The following is a 19,613-nucleotide window of genomic DNA, read 5'->3' as shown; positions in this document are numbered from 1 at the left end:
TCCCCAGCACCATTTGTGGCAAAGATTGTTTTTCCTCGATTGGATTACCCTTGCAGCTTTGTAAAAAGCCATTTGACAATGTTTAGTGGGTCTGTTTCTGGACTCTCTTCTCAGTTCCATTAATTCACATGTCTATCCTTTTGCTAATACCCTACTGACGTGTCAGTACTTACTATACTGTACTTACTATAGTAAGTACTATAGCATATAAGTACTTATATATACTATATATACACTATATATATACTTATATATACTTATATATACTATATAAGTACTTATAGTACTATAGTAAAGTACTATACGGTACTTACTATACATCACTAAAGTGACGACACTTTATAGTAAGCCTTGAGTCAGGTGGTGTAAGCCCCCAACTTTTTTCTCTTTTCAAAATGTTTTCAGCTATTCCATGCCCTTTAAATGCCCCCGAAACTTTAGAAATAGTTTGTCAATTCTTATGAAAAATCTTGTGTGATTTTGACTCCAATTATATAAAATGTATACATTTATTTGGGGAGAATTGACATTACTGATGTAGAAATGTTGGGGTTCAGAGTGAACAGTCCAGAAAGAATTCTTGAGACATCTTCAGTGCAAAAAAAGTAGTTTTATTAAAGCATGGGCATAAGACCCGTGGGCAGAAAGAGCTGCTCTGGGGTTGTGATAGGTGACTATTTATATACTTTCAAGTTGGGACGGGGCTGGGGAGAGAGTAAGCCTCTAAGGAATTTGGAAGCAAGGTTTCCAGGACCTTGAGGGGCTAGCTGTTGTTAGGAAAAGGTCATTTACTACTGTCTAGTAAAACCCTAGTCATGAGACCCTGTAGATGTATATCGGTGGGTCGTATGCTTGGGGGATGATTGCCAACGTATATCTTGGAGGGTAGATACAAGGGAAGTTTCCAAAGGAATTTTTATGTGTTGAATTTCAGGATCCCAGGGGGTCAGGCTAAGATTACCTTTTGCCCTTAGCAAAGCTTCCCACATCGAGGCAGCTGAGTTCGTACAGGAAGGTCACTCTGCCTGTCTCAAGGACTCGTCAATAGGCTGTAGCCAGAAAGGTAACTGAGGTTTTTCCCTTTGCCTTTGTTTCCCACATCAATTACGCCGTTATTGAGTCTTGCAGTTTGTGAACAGAGCATACCTCTGTGCTTGCTAGGGTTCCCTTTAATCTGGGCTCCTTTCCTAAGTGTTTTGTGTTGTTTTGACATACAGATCATACACGTACTCTGTGAGATTGATACATAATTATTTCAAGTTTCAATTTCCAATATTCATTGCTAGCATATTGACATGCAACTGATTTTGGAATAAATTGATTTGCTCATCTCACATATCTGTTCTAGAAACCTTTTTATTGATTCTTTTGGATTTTCCACTTAGACAATCATACTGTCTGTGAATAGACAGTTTTATTCTTTATTTGCAAGCTATATGTCTTTTCTTTTTCTTCCCCTACTGGACCATGTAGAATGACTGATATAAGTGGTAATAGGGACATATCTGTCCTGCTCCTGATTTTAGGAAGAAAGCATTCGGTCTTTCCCAATAAATATAACGTGAGCTGTAGATGTTTTGTAGATCTATTTTACCAGATTGGGGGACTTTTCTTTTCTTGAACGAATTAATATTGCTTTATATCAATTTTTTTCTGCATCTAGTAAAATAAGCATGTGATTTTTCTTCTTTAACCTACTAATACGGTTCATTAATTAAGTTCTGAATATTGCACCAGTGTAGAGAGCAAAATGGAGTCTCTCATGTCAAGCAGGCGCCTGTGTCAAGCAATGACTTGAGCAGTTAAGGTACCGCAGCTAAGAGATATCAACGGGACCAGCATCAGCTGACACCCCAGAACTGATAACGACCAGAACCAGAAGAGAGGTCTGTAGGGACCCCAAAACCAATTAAATCCCTTTAAAAAGGGAAGGACTTGGGCAGCAAACTGTCAGACTCTTCAGACCTGACCCATCTCTGTCTGACCACTTACAACAGGCAGCTGCGGCCAAAGGCTCTGCCCAGTGGATCTCCAAACAGAACTGAGACCCGTCACTGCTTGAACATAAGCAGCAGTAAGTGCCGAGGGCTGACCCGGGCAGACCAAGGCCTCATCTCAACTGCACGCCCACAGGATGACTTGGCGTTTGGTTCGGTAACTTCCTGCGCCCTTCTGTTGCCTTGTTTGTTGTGTGGCTTGTCTCACGTCCTGCTTTGTGTGCTATGTAGGAAGCCAAGTTTAATCACATGGTGAAATGTCACTGAGTTTGGAATCCTGAACCTGCTCTATAATTGTGATTTAACTTTGCTTTATGATGGAATAAAGCTGACATTGTGGAAAGACACAACTCGTGTGTGCGACCTTATGGCTCGCTCATGACAACCAGCCTTCCATTTCCAGAATAAATCCCATATTTTGCTATTTTTACATATTTCTGGCTCAATTTGCTAATATTTTTTAGGATATTTGTGTTTATGTTCATGAAGGATATTGGTCTGATTTTATTTTCTTGTCATGTCTTTGGTTTGGATTTTTGAGTAACACTGGCTTCATAAAATGAATTGGGAAGTGTCCCCTAAACTTATTTATTAAAGAAGAAACTCCGTAAAATTTTTATTTCTTCTTTGAATGTTTAGTGGAATTCCCCAGTGAGACTTTCTGGGTCTGGAGTGTTCTTTGTTTGAAGAACTTTAACTACAAATTTAATTACTTTAATAAGTACAAAACTCAGGGTTTCAGGACGAGTCTCCCCAATATATGTCACATTGGCACGAGGATTATTTTGAGCTAAAGGCGATCAAAACCCAGCAGATTCAGGAGAAGCTCTTCACCTTTCTCTCAACTGCCTAAATTTACATGGGAAAGAGGGCCTGGTACCAGGAAGAGAGCTTTAACCAGAGACAGCCAGTTTACCTAAGAAACTGTGTGGATAACAGGGAAACCTTTATTCTCCAAACACCTCCTCTGCCGTCTTGTGAACAGCCTTCCTTCCCTTTGTCTCCCCAGGCCCCCAACCCTCTCTATCGCTCAGGATGTTGTATAAGCTTCAATTGCCCAGAGCTGCCTTGTGAGTCTTCTTATCTTTATGGGGCTCCCGTACATAATTAAATTTGGTTTTCTCTTGTTAACCTGTCTTATGCTATTGTAACTGTTTGACCAGCCACAGAAGCTAGAAGGGTAGAAGTTAAATTGTTCCTGTACAACAGTACTCTTCTAGCAACCTGTTTTCTTTTTTTTAAAGTAGACTCCACACCCAGCATGGAGCCCAACGGGGGGCCTGAACCCATGACCCTGAGATCGAGAACCAAGCTGAGATCAAGAGTCGGATGCTCAACTGACTGAGCCACCCCGGCGCCCCTAGTTACCTGGTTCTTGAGTGAGCTGGTTCTTACCACTTTCTTTGTGAATTTTCTGAGCCCTATCAGTTGAATTCAGATGCTGCTCCCCACAACCACCCCCAAAATGCTAACACAGATCAAGGATTTAACACCTGTGCCTCAGGGGCTAACTTACTTGGCTTTGTTCCTAAAGCAGCTGAGGCAGGAGAGAGGGAGGGAGGCAGGAGGGCCTCAGGGAACAGTGTAGGAAGTAAGGAACAGGCAGGAAGATTTTTGCATTTACCTTTGGTCTCCAGAGGCTGCCTGTTGAGCTCAATAAACAAACTTTTCCCTCCAAAACCTTCCATCCCCTTGTGGACATCGTTTAATTCAGCGCTGGAGACCCCCTGACTCTGCAATCAAAACCACATCACCTTTCAGTTAGAGTCCGGGGCCTGCCCTTGGTAGTGACAGCACGCCGTTCTTCCTTCACTCGGGACGGAGGGTGTGACAACCAAGGTGCCATCTGAAAGGCTGGTGTCCATCCCGTCTCTTGCTGCTGAACAGACAGGCGAGGGCAGTGCCCCGCTTCCCCTCCTCACCCGCTGCTGGTACGACAAGGGCCTTTGTCACAGGATCCTGAGGGGTCTTCTAAAGTCCTCTTGCCTGGCCTGTGGGGGGTCCTCATTTTCTCTCTTCCAGAAGCCATGTCTCAGTTAGCATCCCATCCCCATCCCCCAAACTGCCAAGAACTGTGCCGGGTCTCCAACTTCACGCGACCTGCACACCAGCAAGCTAGCTTGCTTCATGAATGCGGGCAGAAGGCACAAGGCTGCGCAGCCAGAGACAAAGGACAGAGGAGTCACGAGAAAAGCAGCAGCCAGAGCTTCACGTTCGTTTGCACTGACTCCCCAAGACCTTCACACCCCACAGGTGATGACTGCAAACACAGGGGCTCGTGCTGCAGAGGGGGTCCAAGCTTGCTGCATCCGCGGCTCTTACGGGCAGAAGCAAGGCTGCTCCTTCTCCAGAGGAGGGGGTCACCTCATCCCTCGTGGTTAACGCCTGCCAATACAACGCTGAAAGCGACTCTGCGTGGTCAGAGCCTTGCATTCTTGCCAGGCCCTCGGCGCCAGAGTGCACCGCCTGCCCAACACCATTCTTTCTCTGAATCTTGAGGTTACATAGATTTTCAAGGTGGCTGGCCAGAATTAGGAACATTAACTGTCCAAACAGCAACCCAAGTCTAGTGGGATTGGCCAAGGCTGACTGCTGGGAAAACGCACATGTCCCCCTTTTCTGCCACCAGTGGGCACTGTATATGTGAAGACAGACAAGCCTCTTTCTGTCCCAGTGAGTCCCATTCAAGATTCTCCAGGCCCTATAAGTCACCATTCTAGGCATTTACTTCGCCCTCTAGAGCTGAAGGAAACCGCTCTTCTCCCCCCGGGAATCAGTGGGTCATAGGGTTCATGGTCCCTATAAGTCACCATTCTAGGCATTTACTTCGCCCTCTAGAGCTGAAGGAAACCGCTCTTCTCCTCCCGGGAATCAGTGGGTCATAGGGTTCATGGTCCCACCGACGCGCTGTCCCCTTCGTTCTCCAAGTGGACAGATCTTCCTCCGCTCACACAGTCCGTCTCCAGCCTCCTCATTTTAAAACTCACGAGCATTTACTTCTCATCATTTTAACCACCACCTGCATACTAATGGCTCAGAAATCTGCCTCAAAGCCCTGGCACTGCCCACTCTCCAGACACCTGTCACCTGTACGTCTGCCGGGTAGTCCCACTTGGAGGTCCCGTAGGAAATGTCTGCGTCATACGCGTCACTAGAATGACGTCCCTCTCCTCGTCTGCTGCCCTGCCCAAACCATCCTCCTCCTGGCTCCTCTTCTATTTATGGGGCCATTTTCCACCAAGTGGAGACTTCCTTTTCCCAGTAAATGTCTGAAGTTTTCCTCCACAAAAATGTTTAGAGTAATTCGTATCCCTTGAATCAGTGTCCTCGTCTCTTGCCTGCAGGATCTGCAATGCTGTGCTCGCTTCGGCAGCACATATACTAAAATAGGATCTGCAATGCTGCAGTATTAGTTACTTCCTCTAGTCCCAGGTCCCCTCCATCCACTCTCCCACTATCATCTACCCAACCTATAATCTCGCTCACACTGCACTCCTTCTCAGCACTCTTGTAAAGACCCATTTCAACTGTAAGCACATAAATCCTCTAGCACATTAAAAGTGGGTCTCTACCATAAGCCTCTAGTTTCATCTCTTCTCCTGGAAAATGATGACCTACAGAAGTCAAGCCGCTTCTATTTCTGTGACTCTACTGCATTGCTCACACTATTTCTTTTCCTGGAATTTTTTTCACCATTTTCATTATGAAAACATCCTTAATCATTTTTTTTTTAACATTTCTACTGAGACAGCCTCTAACTAAGAAATCCTCTTTGATTTTCGAGGCAGAGACAACTTTCCCTCACTCATTCATACCATATTACAATAAGTAATTCATACATTTACTATATGTAGGTGTATACACATACACAAATATGTGAAATTAAATTATGTATCTACATGTTTGCCTTCCTAACAAGACTAAGCTCCTGGAAAACAGGGTGGTATTTTATATTTCTGCATCTTACTTCCAGTCCAGTATCTAGCCCCAAAGCAAGTACCCAATAATGTTTGTTGAACTATCCTGGATGAAACAGCACTGGAGTGAGCGGATTCTTGAGGTAAGAGGTGACTATCACTTGTATTTGCCAGTCTCCTCACCATCGAATTAGACATTGGTATTAGCCAAGAGTAAGTAGAGACAATCCTCTTCTACTTTAATTGTTCATAATAACCTTTTGGCTCACAGATCACCTTAAACATATGAATGTAGAGAAGGCTTTAATAAATACATCTATCTCTGAATACACACACCAAATTTTGTATGACATTCCAGGAAGGTCATGTTAACTCTTGCCCTCCATCCCTTCCAATGTGTATGCGGGATTTCTACCGTGAGTTGTTTGGTGGGATTGGTATCAATACAAGGATCAGCCTCACCGTCCAATAATGGAAGACAGTATGCATATGCATGAGTGAGGAGTCCTGAAAGAAGGCTTAAAACAGATGCAGAGGGTCCTCTTTCAACTTCTGGTGGAGATAGTTGGTGGTGACACACAGTGAAAGAACTGTAGGGTTCTTACCTTGAGTGTCTCCGTCCGTGTTCGTCAGAGTCACTGCCGCTCCCGAATATTATCATGAGATGCTTCCAGGGCCTCCACAGGTGTCCACCAACGGCCGGAGTGGTGCTGACTGGGGTAGACAATTAAATGGGGCAAAAGCCCTAATCCTTTGAGGAAAAAATAGTGTTCTAATGAGGAGAGTTTGAGTTGTTACAGGACAACTCTGTGATGAAAGGACATAATCTAAATGTGCGGATTTATGAGGGCAGGTCAGCCCCTCCTCTCCTCTTGGAGCCATTCCTTCCCACTTTTCTAGCCCACTGATTCTATCCCCATCGAGTATTCCCACTCTTAGTGAATCTTTCTCCTCAACAAGTAGACGTACTTAGATACCCCATCAACAACCTACAACAACAATAAAAATAACAGAAAAATAATCTGGACTCCAAAACAAAATATCTTGACTATAACCTTCCTCTAGTTTTTACCCAGTATCTTTTCATTCACAACGAAACTTCTGTAAGGAATAACATGAGTCTAAATAACCACCTTTTACCTTTTCACTTTCCATTCACCCCTAAATCTACCGCAATTTATCTTGCCCTCATAGGAGTGACACTGAAACCGATCATGGCGAAGTCGCCAGTGAGCCTTCAGTTGACCTGTTTTCCCCTCCTTTACACAATTTTTCAGCTGGGTGTCTATGATGCCATTCTGTAAAAACTGAGATAACGTTGGCTTTAAATTTCAGAAAACCCAAGGCAAGATGAAATAATTGATAAGGAAACTGTTTTACCTCACATAACTTCACCACATCCCTTAATAAAGAGTCCCGGTATATGGAATCCGAACAGCTGATTAATCATCAGCTCATAAATCAGCAAGGACCCGGTTGCTTTCCATGTTCAGACCTGATGCTCATCAAGGTTTTGTGTGCACGTTAGAGTGTGTGTGTCAGTCTATGTGCGCGTATGTGTGCGGCAAGAGCAAAATCACACATGCCAACGTCCGCCCAAAGCAGGGAGACTGTTTCTCCCCATGCATCTTTCTTTGAGAGCCGGCACGCCTTTCCCAGAAATCTTCCAGCAGCCCCTCCTAACACAGGTCACATGGCCGCCCAGGTCAGTAACTCAAAACCGTGGGAGGAAGGACCTACGGATTCCTAGGGATTCCTGAACAGGAAGATTCTACTTGGCCCTAGGTCCCATGACCACCCACAAATGACTCCGTCTCACTGGGAAACGGAGCACTGCGGTGGGCCTAACCTAATCGCAATTTCCCTGGCTCACGTAGAGCCGGGATGGACCGAGTTCTGCCAGCAAGGGGGGACGGGATGATGCTCGTCGGGCAGACAGCCACTAATGCCTGCGGGACACTTTGTACTGAGCTTTCTGCTCGTCCTTCCAGTGTTCTGTCAACCGAGCTGCTCGGGCCCCTCTCCGGTCATTTTTCCCCTCCCAACTCCTGGATCCCAACTGTGGGTCTGTCTCCCAACCGCATGCTCTTCGCTTTGAAAAATCTACTTTTCTACCACAGATGACGCACCTGCCTTTGAACCGACATCCGCTTGGGGCAGAGGACACGGCGCCTCTCCACGAAGCGCCCCGCTGCCAACACGCACACCCGTACTCACACGCGCGCAAGGACACAGATACAGACAGCTGGGCTCCTTCCAAATCTTTACTTGGTTTTTGTTCCCTTGAGCATCTGTCGTAAGCGCGGAGGAACGCTCTTCATGCCGTCCCACAGACACAAACACAGACACAGCACCACGTCCACAGCTCCAGTCCCGGGGCGCCCCTCCGGACGCTCACTTGTACGTCTTCATGTGCCACAGCCCATCGTTCAAGTAGTGGATGTTCTCGATGCCGATCCCCTTGTTGACCTTCCCGATGTCTTCGGCGGACATCCTCATGACGCCGACGCACAGCGCGTGCTGCTTGCCCTCGGCCATGATGGCCACGACCGTGTCCACCGCGGCGGGGTACAGCTGCGCCCCCGGGGACGTCAGGCCGGGACACATGATGTTGGCCCCACTGAGCACAAACTTGATGGCCCCCTTGTCCACCTGCTGGTGCGGCAGGATGAAGGGGTATTTGTGAAGGAGCCTCAGGGTCGGGTAGAACGGCCCCTCTCTCTGTCTAAAGAACAGTAACTCTCCGTTGACCGTGAGGATCTCTATGTGCTCGTGGCAGCGCACGATTTTGACCGGATCTTTCTTGGGCAAGATTTGATTGAGCCACGGCTCAATCCCCGGAAACTGCTCTATCAATTGATTCTTAATACCCTTAATAACCGAGGTTTTCAACTGGATGCAGTTGGACACATTTTCCTTTTCATCGAATTTCTTGAACATGATCCAAGGCGAAGGGGGCGCCCCCAGCGAAGAGCCCGAGCTGGGAAGATTTGTGGAAACGCCCAGGGTCCGGCGGAGGCGCTTACCGGAGGATGGCCGGCAGGGACGGTCGCGGCGGCTGTCGTTAACCGGAAGGGAGCGCGCTTTACGGCTCCGCGTGAGAGCTACTTCCGCCCCCGGAGCGCGGCGCGCTGCTGCGGGCGGTTCCGCGGCCGCAGATTCGTCTCCCCCGGCGGGTGGGCAAAAGGGGCGGGACTTGAGGAAGAGGAGTGGGAGGCTGCGTTCCTCTTGCGGGAAGGGAGGGACGGAAGGGGCGTGTTGTTTTTACTTCTGTTATTGGTAAGCCGAATCGTCGTCCCTGCACTTACCCACGCCGGAAGCCGGGGGAGCAGGTGCGGGGAGCAGGTGCGGGGAGCAGGTGCGGGGAGCAGGTGCGGGGAGCAGGTGCGGCTCTCCGGCGTCCGCGAGGAGCCCAGTCCCCGTCGTCACCCCGGTTCTCCCCGTCGCACACCCTGCGTCTCCCCCACGCTCTCTGACACGTCCGGCTCGGGGACGTGTCATCGCAGACATCTGCCTGCCGCCTGTCATCCCTGGATGCGGCCCTCTCCCTTCTGGGTTCTCTCCGCCTGAACCAGGGGAGGAGGCTTCCAGGCCAGGAGGAATGCTGTAGGATTTCTTCTGTCCTCTTCAAGACATCCAAACTCAGCTTGCGGCCCAGAATATGGTTTCTCCTGGCGAACGTCACCAAGTGCTCCTGAAAAGAATGTGCGTTCTGCTTTGTTTAGGTTCAGTGTTGTGTACATGCTAATAACTCTGTCCCACTGGTGGATGGAGTTGTCTTCTATTTATTCTATCAGTTGCTGAGCGGCGTATTGAAATCTCCAACTGTGATTGTGGATCTATTTCCCTTTACAGTTCTATCAACTTCAGATTCATACGTCGTGAAACTCCATTATTAGGTCCATACCCATTTGAGATTAATATGGAAGTCACCCAGTTAATTAGATTTTATATATGTAGATTCTGCATGTCATCCTAAGAAGTGTGAGGCCCCTGAAGGCGGGAACTAGTAATTTTTTAAAGATTTTATTTATTTATTTGAGAGAGAGAGAGAGAATGAGCGGGGTCAGGCTGAGGGAGAAGCAGGTTCCCTGCTGAGTACTGAGCCGGTGGGGAGCTCTGTCCCAGAACCCTGAGATCACGACCTGAGCAGAGGGCAGACACTTAACCAACTGAGCCACCCAGGCACCCCAGGAATTGTGTATTTTATTTCTGTATTCTTTCATCTAGCATTTCTCTCCAATGAATACATGCATAATTTTGGGAAGCCTACCCTGCAGCAGAAATTATAACAGGTGCTGGATATGCAGTGGAAAGATAACACGTATTTCCACATTCTTGGGAGCTTACAACACATCAGGGTGATATATATATAGATACAGATATAGATATAGATATCTATCTCCCCATGCCCATTCTCAGAACAAAAATCTGTATTAGTCTGGGTTCTCCAGAGAATATATACATATAAATTATAAAATTATATATATGTATAGAAATTATATACATTTATATGTATAAATTTATGGAATTATGTATATGTATAAGTAATATATAGAACGCATGTGTATTATATAAACAGCATATGTATCTATTGTAGGGAATTGGCTCACACAATTATGGAGGCCACGAAGTCCCAACATCAACAGTCAACAACCTAGAGACCCAGGAGAGCCAATGTTGTAATTCAGTCTGAGTCCAAGTCCGGAGGTAGGAGAAGACCAGTGTCCTGGCTCAAAGGCAATCAGGCAAGAGGAATTCCTTTTTACTCAGGGAAGAGTCAGCCTTTCTGTTCTGTTCAGGCCTTGGTTGAGGCCCGTCCACATTAGGGAAGGTAATCTGCTTTACCGATTAAAATGTTAAATCTTATGGAGAAACATCCTTACAGAACCACTCAGAACAACGTTTGACCAAATATGTGGACACCCTGTGGACCAGTCAGGTTGACACATAAAATTAACCATCACAAGCGTAGACCATCTTAAATGAGGTATTAGAGCAACATGTTGATGTGTCCTGACTTGAGAACCCAGGATGAATCATGCTCCATCATCTACTAGATTGAAATCTTGAAAGTTACTGACTTGTATGCATCTCAGTTTATTCATTACAAAAGTGTGGTTAACAAGAATACCCATCTCCTGGGGATAGAGGTGGGAATTGCTTGCATTAGAACTTAGAATAATTGGGTTTTAAGTATTTCACGTAGCCACAATTACTAAATTAACATGAAACCAGTTACATGATTGTTTTAATACTCTTTTCACACAGGACATAGTACAGCTGGCCAGACTTGAGCTTTCCTATTTATGGCCAAGCCTCTCATATGCCTCCCTGAGATTTCACTCCAATTACTTTGATCCCATGAAGAGCCACACATTTCTAGTTAATATATGAGCAGCTAACCTCGTCTATTATGTATAGGTTTATGGGCTTAACCCAATATGATAATTCTTTTTTCTTTGGGTCTTATGGTTGTTCCATTGTTCTTATTTGTGAAGTTAGTGCTGTATGAGCAGCATAAACCAGATGTGGAATTTCAAGGGAGGAAAAGTCATTACTGGCTAACATGATCAGGTGACCTGTCTGTGGACCACGAGTAGCTTAATCAGAACTGATTTGACCTGAAACTGTCTATCAGAGGAAAGCCCAAAGGATTTTTTTTTTGATGAAGTTATTTTACACAAGGGACTCTTAGAAAGTTTACTCTGAAGTTCCATAGCAGTGAAAAATCTGTTTTGAAGTTAATAATTATTTTTATCAGAAATCACAATCTATACACTGGCATCTTCCATGAAAAGGATGCTAAGCACCAGTTTCTCCTTAAATTCTTGAAAAATTAAAGAAGTTGGAAGCTTAAAAATGAAAAACCTGTATTTTAAGACTTTCTAAAATCTACCCTTTTCTAAAATTGTGGAGCCTAGGGACGCCTGGGTGGCTCAGTCGGTTAAGCGTCTGCCTTGGAGTCAGGTCATGATCCCAGAATCCTGGGATCAAGCCCCGCGTTGTCGCGTTGTCAGGCTCTCTGCCCAGCAGGGGAGTCTGCTTCTCCCTCTCCCTCTGCCCCTCCTTCCCTGCCTGTGCGCTCTCTCTCTCTCTCTGTCTCCCTCTCAAATAACTAAATGAATCTTAAAAACAAATCAAATCGTGGAGCCTGGTTCTTAAACTTTACAGAGGAGTCTAGGTCTTTGAGCGCGACTCACATCAGCGTATGAAAAAATATGATACACAAATGTTGCTTTCAACAAACGAGCATGTTAAAACATTGAAACATACTACCAGCTATTCTCATTAAGTAATTTACAATCAATTGAAAGTTAATTAACTGTATGGATCTTAAAAAGAAGGAGGAAAGTTAACGACCCAATCTAAAGTCAGATTGATTTTTAGGCCAAGGCTGTACGACTGCCTACGTTCGTGTCAGCCTCCCCCAATGTTGCCTTATTTCCATGAAATCTGAAACATAACAGTGTATACTTCACAAGGTGTATGGCCTGGTTACGAGGAATAAAAAAAATACAATATACAAAGGACTTATCTAATAGACACAGAATAAGTACATTTACTAGTTTCTTTATTTGCAAAACACCTTTTGTGTGGTACTTATAAGGCCTAAGATTATAGTATATATGTAAAAGATTTTACAGAAAATGTGTGTAGCTTTGGATAAAGCTGCTAAGTCAAGCAGTCAAGAGACGCCAGAATTCAGTTTTGTATCAGGAATCTCAAGGGACTGTGTAATCGAGACACAGTGATGACATGGCAAAATTAAAGTGAGGAACCTGAATGAGAAAATTTCTCAGGTTCCTCAAATCTAAAAAATTGGGAGTGCAGTTCACACACGTGGGTTGTCCGAATAGTTTCAGACCTTCCACCTGCATACAGCTGTGTCTGCATTTTGAAGAATGACCACCAGAGGGCAGGAGAGCCAAGCTGAAGTCTGCGCGCAGATCCCTGTAATTGGTGGTGTATTAGGAGTATTCTCAACTAATAGGTAACTATTTTTTTTTACCATACAATTATTTTTCCTAAATTAATAAACCCATTTCTACAATTACAAGACATTTCCCAAGTTCAGGTGAAGCACATTCTAAATAGTCATCTACTTGATTTATAATTTGTGAATTTTCTCTAAAATCTATAAATAACAATAAAACAATTATTTCTAAAATGATATCTATTAAAAAATACATGCTAGCCTACATTATTGACCTTCTCAAAGAAATACAAACTTCCAGTTATAAGTCATAGAGATGACAAGTAGCATAGGCAATATAATCATATTGTAATACCGTTTGGTATTACAAATGGGGACTGTTCTTACTGTAATGAGCACTGAGTAATGTAGAGAATTATTGAATCATGTTGTACACCTGAAGCTAATGTAACACTGTATGTTAATTACACTTCAATCTATAAAATACCTCTTTCCACATTACTTCAATTTATGAACTATTTTTAAAAATTAAAAACTTACATATATCATAAAAATAATGTCACGACAGCCAAAATGCCTTTAATTATGTCTTCCACTTCATTGCTCCATTCCCCCAGGTAACACTGCTAAGTTTCTCGTGGGCTCCAGCAATGCTCTCTCCATAGCAGGCATGCAGACAAATAGGGAGGAGGGGTGCTCCCATGGGCACGCGCAGAGGAAAGGGCCCCACACGGGGGGGGGGGTGAGCAGAGGTCCCCCACAATCTTAGGGGCTCTCATTTCCAAAGCAGACCCCACAGGAGGGTTGAGCCCTGGCCTGGGTGGCCAGAACCCTCCCTACTTCTCTGAACCCTGGCCATCGGGTGTGCCCGGAGCCACTTCCTGCCTCTCCTGGCCTGTTTCCCAACTGTCTCAGGAGGGCCCGACACAGAACTTCACCGCCTCCCCCTTGGTGGTGTGGATGCAGCGTGGGCTCCCAGACCCTGGGTGGGCTTGGTGGGGTGCACTGTGGGATGCGCAGGGCCTCCTGCCCACATGAAGACCAGAGGGGAACCCCTGGGGCGGCCGAGCCTCGTGCCCACGGACAGCACCCATGGCACGTGCATCAGACTCCAACTTGTGGCGCGCGTGCGCATTCAACTCACCAACCGCGGCCCGCCCGGCGGCCCCTGCAGTCCCTGGGGGCTGGTGCAGTGAGACCTCACAATCCCTAGCACCCCCAGGCCGCCCCAGCCCAGCCAGGTAGGCCGGAGACCGAGCAGAGTCGAGCGTACCTCCTGCCTTGGTGTGCTGGTCCCCAGGCTCCACCCCGGGGCCAGCTCAGTGCGCGGCCAGGTCAGGAAAACCTGAGTCCGGGCAGGGAGAAGGTCAGGCCGCCCCTTCCCCCTCTTCCTCTGCCCCTCCTCTCGTTGTCTTCCCGGCAGGCCCTGGGGACACAGGTCCAGCTCCGTGGCTGGTGTAAGAGGTGAAGGAGGGGGGGCCCTTCCTGGTCACTCAGTTCACCCCATATTAGATGAGTGGGGGGGGGGGCACCAGCGCTCAAGGTCACTCAAGTGACCAAGCGCAGCAGAACTGAGGCTCTCAGAAGTGGTGACATGAGCTTGCCTGTCACAGGGCTGTGACACAGCCCCAGGCAGTCGGACCCACAGGTGTGCTGTGCTCAGGAGCCTGAGGAGGCGACCTCTGAGCCCAGCCTTGGCTGTGAGTCTGTCGTGGGTGGGGGTCACGCAGAGGGGCAGTGCAGCCAGGGGTTTCCGTGGGGGCAAGGGCTTGGTGGGCTCCCTGGGTGAGGAGGGCTCTGGGGGGGGCTGGAGCGGGGTGTTAGGGGTACACACTGGGAGGCGCTCTGAGTGCCCCACAGAGTCAGGGGCACAGCAGGGCGGGGCAAGCAAGAGGCACAATCCAGGCCACCTTCTCAGAGCCACAGCGTCCTAGATTTGGAGGGAGCTTAGTGGGCATGTGATCACCCACACCAGAGCATGGACGTCTAATCTAAGCAGCACCCAGACATGAGACCTGCTCCAGTGTCCTCCTGCACACAGTGAGGGCTGTGGCGGGACCAGAGGGGCTGCCCCTACCCAGGAGGGCGCTTCCGGAAATGTTGCTGCTGGCCTCCTGCAGGGGTGAGGAGGAGGAGGCAGCACAGCCCCCCTGCGGAGTACAGAGCAGTGAGGGGCTCTGATTGCAGCCTCGCCCCTGGCGGCGGTGGGCACCACTGCGGTGGGCACCGCTGCGGTGGGAGCTGACAAGGAGGACGTGCTGCTCGAGGCCCAAGTGATGCTGTGGATTGGGGGGGTGGGGGGACAGTAAGGAGCTCGACTTCCAGAACGGTGGGAGGTGGCAAAGTGAGCAGAAGCCCCAGACTCTTTGGAGTACCCCATGCCAGGAAGCAGCTCGGGGCCTCTGGGAACTGGGTTCTCGGCTCTTCGTGTGGAGATTAGGGAACACCGGCCTGGGGAAGGGAGGCCATCGGAGGAGTGTGGGATGGCGCTCGCTTGCTGTCCTCCCCCGCAGGGCCGGAGGGGCTGGTCCAGGGCTCCCCGAGCACGGCAGCCAGACCCGCGCTGCTGAGGCGGAGCTGCATCTGTAACAGGCACAGGACTTGGAGCTGCGGCTGGGCAGCGCCCCCAGGATGCTCCTGCACATGAGCCTCCACGCGCAGGCTGGCGGGGTGCTAAAGCCGGAGAGGAAGAGGGGCTGATGGAGGCGGGCCTGTGCTGGATGACCTGGGTGGGACGGGTTGTGGTCCCCAGAACAGTGGGGACAGCAAGAGCAGCAGGCTCCTTCCAGCTCGGGGGGGGGGGGGGCAGCTCGGGGCGCCCGGGGGCCGGGGGGAGGGGGGGTGGGCCCTGGGGGCAGGGGGGGGAACACCGGCCGCAGGAAGGGGGAGATGGGGAGGGAGAAGATCGCTAAGGCAATGGGACGAGGCAGGAGCTTCACGGGTTGGCCAGTGGGGACCCCAGGGAAATGCTCACCTTGATCTGCTCCCCTTCGAACTGCAGGAGGTGATGGGTTGCATGCTGAACCCACCAGCAGCAGCATGCCGCGGAGGTAGACGACACCCCCGAGCTGGTCCGAGGACCAAGAGTGGAGCTGCCACTGGTCCTGGGCTCCGCATCGGCGGCCATGCGGCGGGGTGGGGAGACGTGCCTGTGGGCGCCGTGGCTGTGACCTGCACTCAGGACGTGTGGGGACGCATACAGGGGGCAGCAGGGCAAGCGGCAGCCAGTCTTCTGGTTCCCAGGGAACAGAAGACACCTGAGGCTGTGAACGGACAAGCGGAGGCCAGCCTGTTGAAGGGCAGGCATTCATGGCAGCGGCCGGCGAGATTCGGGGTGGATCTAGACCCTGGGAGTGGCCTGGGCTGGAGGCTGGGCAGAAGATGCCCACCTGGTCCGGGACACTGCGGTCTGTAAGTACTTAGCTCCCTGACCCGCCAGGCCCCGTGCCAGCTGGCGCTAGGGGACCAATGAGAAGGAATCCTTGGCAATTTTGAGTCCCGTCTGCTTCGTGTGAGGGAGGGTTGAGCTGGGTCCGTGCCTGGCCTTTGCCCTCCTGGTGAAAGTCTGATTCTTCAGGACAAAGACACAGTTGGTGGTAGGGTTCTTGGTGCAGAACAGGCTGGCGTTGTCAGGGGTCTCCAGCTCTGGTGGGGGACGGGCCGAAGAAGGGACAGAGGAAGGATCAGCTGTGCTCCGGAGGTGGCTGCAGGCCTGGGAGAGGGGAATGCATAGAAACAGAAAGGAGATTAGTGGTGGCCAAGGAGTGAGGGATGTGGGCACTGGGACCCCTTCCTGGTGCCAGTGTTCCCCACTCTGCACCCCCAGCTCCTGCGCAGAGCTTCTAGAGTCCCCCAGAGCTGGGAGTGGGCCTGGGGAGACAGGCAGAGTCCGGGTGTCTGCATTACTGGATACAGGATTTGTCTTTAGAAACATTCTAGAAATAGATAGTGGTGATGGGTGCACAGCATATTGAATTTACTTAATGCCACTGAATTTAAAATGAGTAAAAGGTCAGTTTTCACTGTGTACTTTTTAAAGCATAAAATCTAGTAAGCTGCAAAGTATGGGAAGAAGATTTAGAAACCAGCGTGTCATCACAAGGGAGGGAAGGACAGCTCGAGCGGCACCGGCTCTGGTGTGCTCAGGAACACGTGTGGGGGGTGCCGGGTGGGCTCCCCAGAGGAGGGGGCGCCACAGCTGAGCTGGAGATGCACCGGGCCCGGGGCTCGGCAACTAGCCCAGGACGGGGTTCCAGAGCTGGAGCTGGCTCCATCGCAGGCAGTCATGCGAAGGCTGGTTCTAGAATTGCTCTGTTCTGTGGCTGGCCCTAGATTGTGGTGGTGGTACCAGAACTGGGGAGAGAACAGTAATGGGTGTGCTTCCGGTCTGGATCTAGAACCAGAGCAGGCTAAGTCTCTAGCGGTCCGAGTGCTGACGCTGGACGGAGCTCTAATTCTGGAGCTGGTCCTAGCTCTGGTCTCCCCCTCCCTCCCCGGGCCAGATCTTGTGCTAGAGGTGGGGGCAGCTCCGTAGCCACCCCCCCCTTCCTGGCTGTGGGGTAGACATTGTCCCACCTGGTCAGCTGTGAGCTCTGAGGGTTAGGGGAGTATCTGCCTGCACACTGAAGGGAGCAGTACACAGGCGCTGGATACATACATGAATGAATGAATGAATGAATGAATGAACGAACGAACGAATGGGTCGGTCAGCTAACCCAAGAGGCCATTGTATCTCTGGTTTTTCACATCTGTAACATAACAGTAGTCACATCCTAGGACCGTTGGGAGGATGACCCTGAGTCAGTATGCGGGCAAGTGCCTACTGCGTGCTAGACACTCTTCTGGAGCCTTGGGAATAAAGCAGCTTGGGTGCAGCTGATGGAGGCAGGGCTGAAATGAGGGCACGCGGGGCCCCGGGCTCAGCTGGCAGCTGCAACCGCGATTAGCAGGCTGCCCGCGTCTCCTCGTCCAGCAGCTCAGGACGAACCTGGGTGGGGCTGGAGGGGCCGTGGGCTTGCTATCTTGGCAAACCATCAGAAAGAAGCTTCACTCTGCACGTTTTCTTCCTCATCTTGTCCCCCCCCCCTTCGGCATTGCGTTTCATCTCGTGGATGGGGGGCATTCATTTCACCAGACGCTAATGAAGGGAGCTGGGTGGTTTGCAATCTCTGCTCATATGAAGAAGGCTGTGGTGCACAGCCATGGAGGAAGGTCAGGTGTAGAAGCGTTTCCGTGGGATAGATTCCCCAAGCTGGGGCTGTTGAATCAAAGGGGAAATACATTTGTAATTTTGCTACATGCGGCCAGACCGCCTCCACGGGAGGGCAGCTTGGGTTCCCATCAACAAGGAATAAAAAGTTCCTCTTTCTACACAGCTTCCGAGTATCCTTGTAATCTTTTGGATTTAGTCATTTTGTCATGACTGAGACTGAGTATACGTCACAGGTGTAAGGCTGTTTATATTTCTTTCTCGTGAACTGTATTTTAATGTCTTTTGCCTGTTTTATATTGTGTGGCTGCTCTTTTTCTTTTTTTTTAAGATTTTATTTATTTGAGACAGAGATAGTGACAGAGAGCACAAGCAGGGAAGAGAGGGAGAAGCAGGCTTCCCGCCGAGCAGGGAGCCCGATGCGGGGCTCGATCCCAGGACCCTGGGATCATGACCTGAGCCGAAGGCAGACGCTTAACCGACTGAGCCACCCAGGCGCTCTATGCTCTTTTTCTTATAAGTTTCTAGGATCTCTTTATTTACAAGGGGTTGTTAGGCTCTTGCCCAAGACAGGAGTTGTGGACATTTGTCCCAGCTTATCCTTCCTTCCTTTTTAAAGTTATGGAGTCTTCTCCCCTTGCACAATATTCAGTTCTCTCCAGTTTGATTTTTTGGATTCAATGTAATCCCCATGAAATGCCTCAGCAGGTACCTCTTTGTGGAAAGCAATGAGCCTAGACAACCACTACTCTTTGGGTCTCTGTAGTTTGCCTATTCTAGACCATTCGTACGTCTGGAGTCCTACAATAATATGTGGTCCTTTGTGACTGACAGTCCATGTAGCTTAATGTTTTCAAGGTTCTCTCCATGTTTGTGGTATTTATCAGTAAATCATTCCTTTTTATGGCAGAACACTTTTCTGTTGCATAAATATACCATATTTGGTCCACTTGTTCATCAGTGGGTAGATTTTGGGGATGTTTCCACCTTTTGGTTATCATGAATGATGATGCTATGACCATTAATGTACATAGATTTTCATGTTTTTGGTTCTCCTGGGGGCATGCCTTGGAGTGCACTTGCTGGATTCGTGGTAACTCTATGTTTTCCTTTTTGGAGAACTACCTGTTTTCCAAAGGACTGCTATTTTATATTTCAATCAGCAATTTCTCCATATCCTCACCAACACTTCATTATCTGTCTTTTTAATAATAGATGTCCTTTTGAATGTAAAGAGGTATCTGATTGTGGTTTTGATTTGCATTTCCTAATGAATAATTATGCTTAGCAGTTTTCATGTGTATACCTTCTTTTTATGGCCATTTGTGTATCTTTTTTTAAGGACATTTGAGAGAGAGAGAGAGTGTGGGGGAGGGACAAAGGGAAAGGAGGGAGAGAATTTCAAGCAGACTCCCCGCTGAGCACGGAGCCTGACGTGGGGCTTGAACTCACCACCCCGAGATCAGACCTGAGCTGAAACCAAGAGTCAGACATTTTAATCGACTGCACCGCCCGGACACCCCTGTATATTTTCTTAGGGGAATTTGTCATAT

At 48.7% G+C, this 19,613-nt stretch overlaps 1 protein-coding gene and 1 long non-coding RNA gene across 2 annotated transcripts; one reads left to right on the top strand and one right to left on the bottom strand.

Annotated features, from left to right (window-relative positions):
• Positions 1-8,165: 8,165 nt before the first annotated feature.
• On the bottom strand, positions 8,166-9,002 carry LOC112810081 (malignant T-cell-amplified sequence 1-like). The gene has a single exon (XM_025853564.2). The coding sequence runs from the start codon at positions 8,852-8,854 to the stop codon at positions 8,309-8,311; it is 546 nt and encodes a 181-aa protein (XP_025709349.1). The 5' UTR covers positions 8,855-9,002; the 3' UTR covers positions 8,166-8,308.
• A 41-nt stretch (positions 9,003-9,043) lies between these two features.
• LOC141370512 (uncharacterized) lies at positions 9,044-12,085 on the top strand. The gene is made up of 2 exons (XR_012374593.1): positions 9,044-9,619; positions 10,515-12,085. It is a non-coding gene; the product is annotated as an uncharacterized lncRNA (long non-coding RNA).
• The last annotated feature ends 7,528 nt before the right edge of the window (positions 12,086-19,613 follow it).

Source organism: Callorhinus ursinus, unplaced genomic scaffold (genome assembly GCF_003265705.2).
Source record: "Callorhinus ursinus isolate GAN/ISIS: 27379988/994484 unplaced genomic scaffold, GSC_fseal_2.0 scaffold36, whole genome shotgun sequence".
NCBI classification, from domain to species: Eukaryota; Metazoa; Chordata; class Mammalia; order Carnivora; family Otariidae; genus Callorhinus; species Callorhinus ursinus.
Note: the sequence above shows the minus strand (reverse complement) of the source record. Positions and strands in the feature narration are given on the sequence as shown.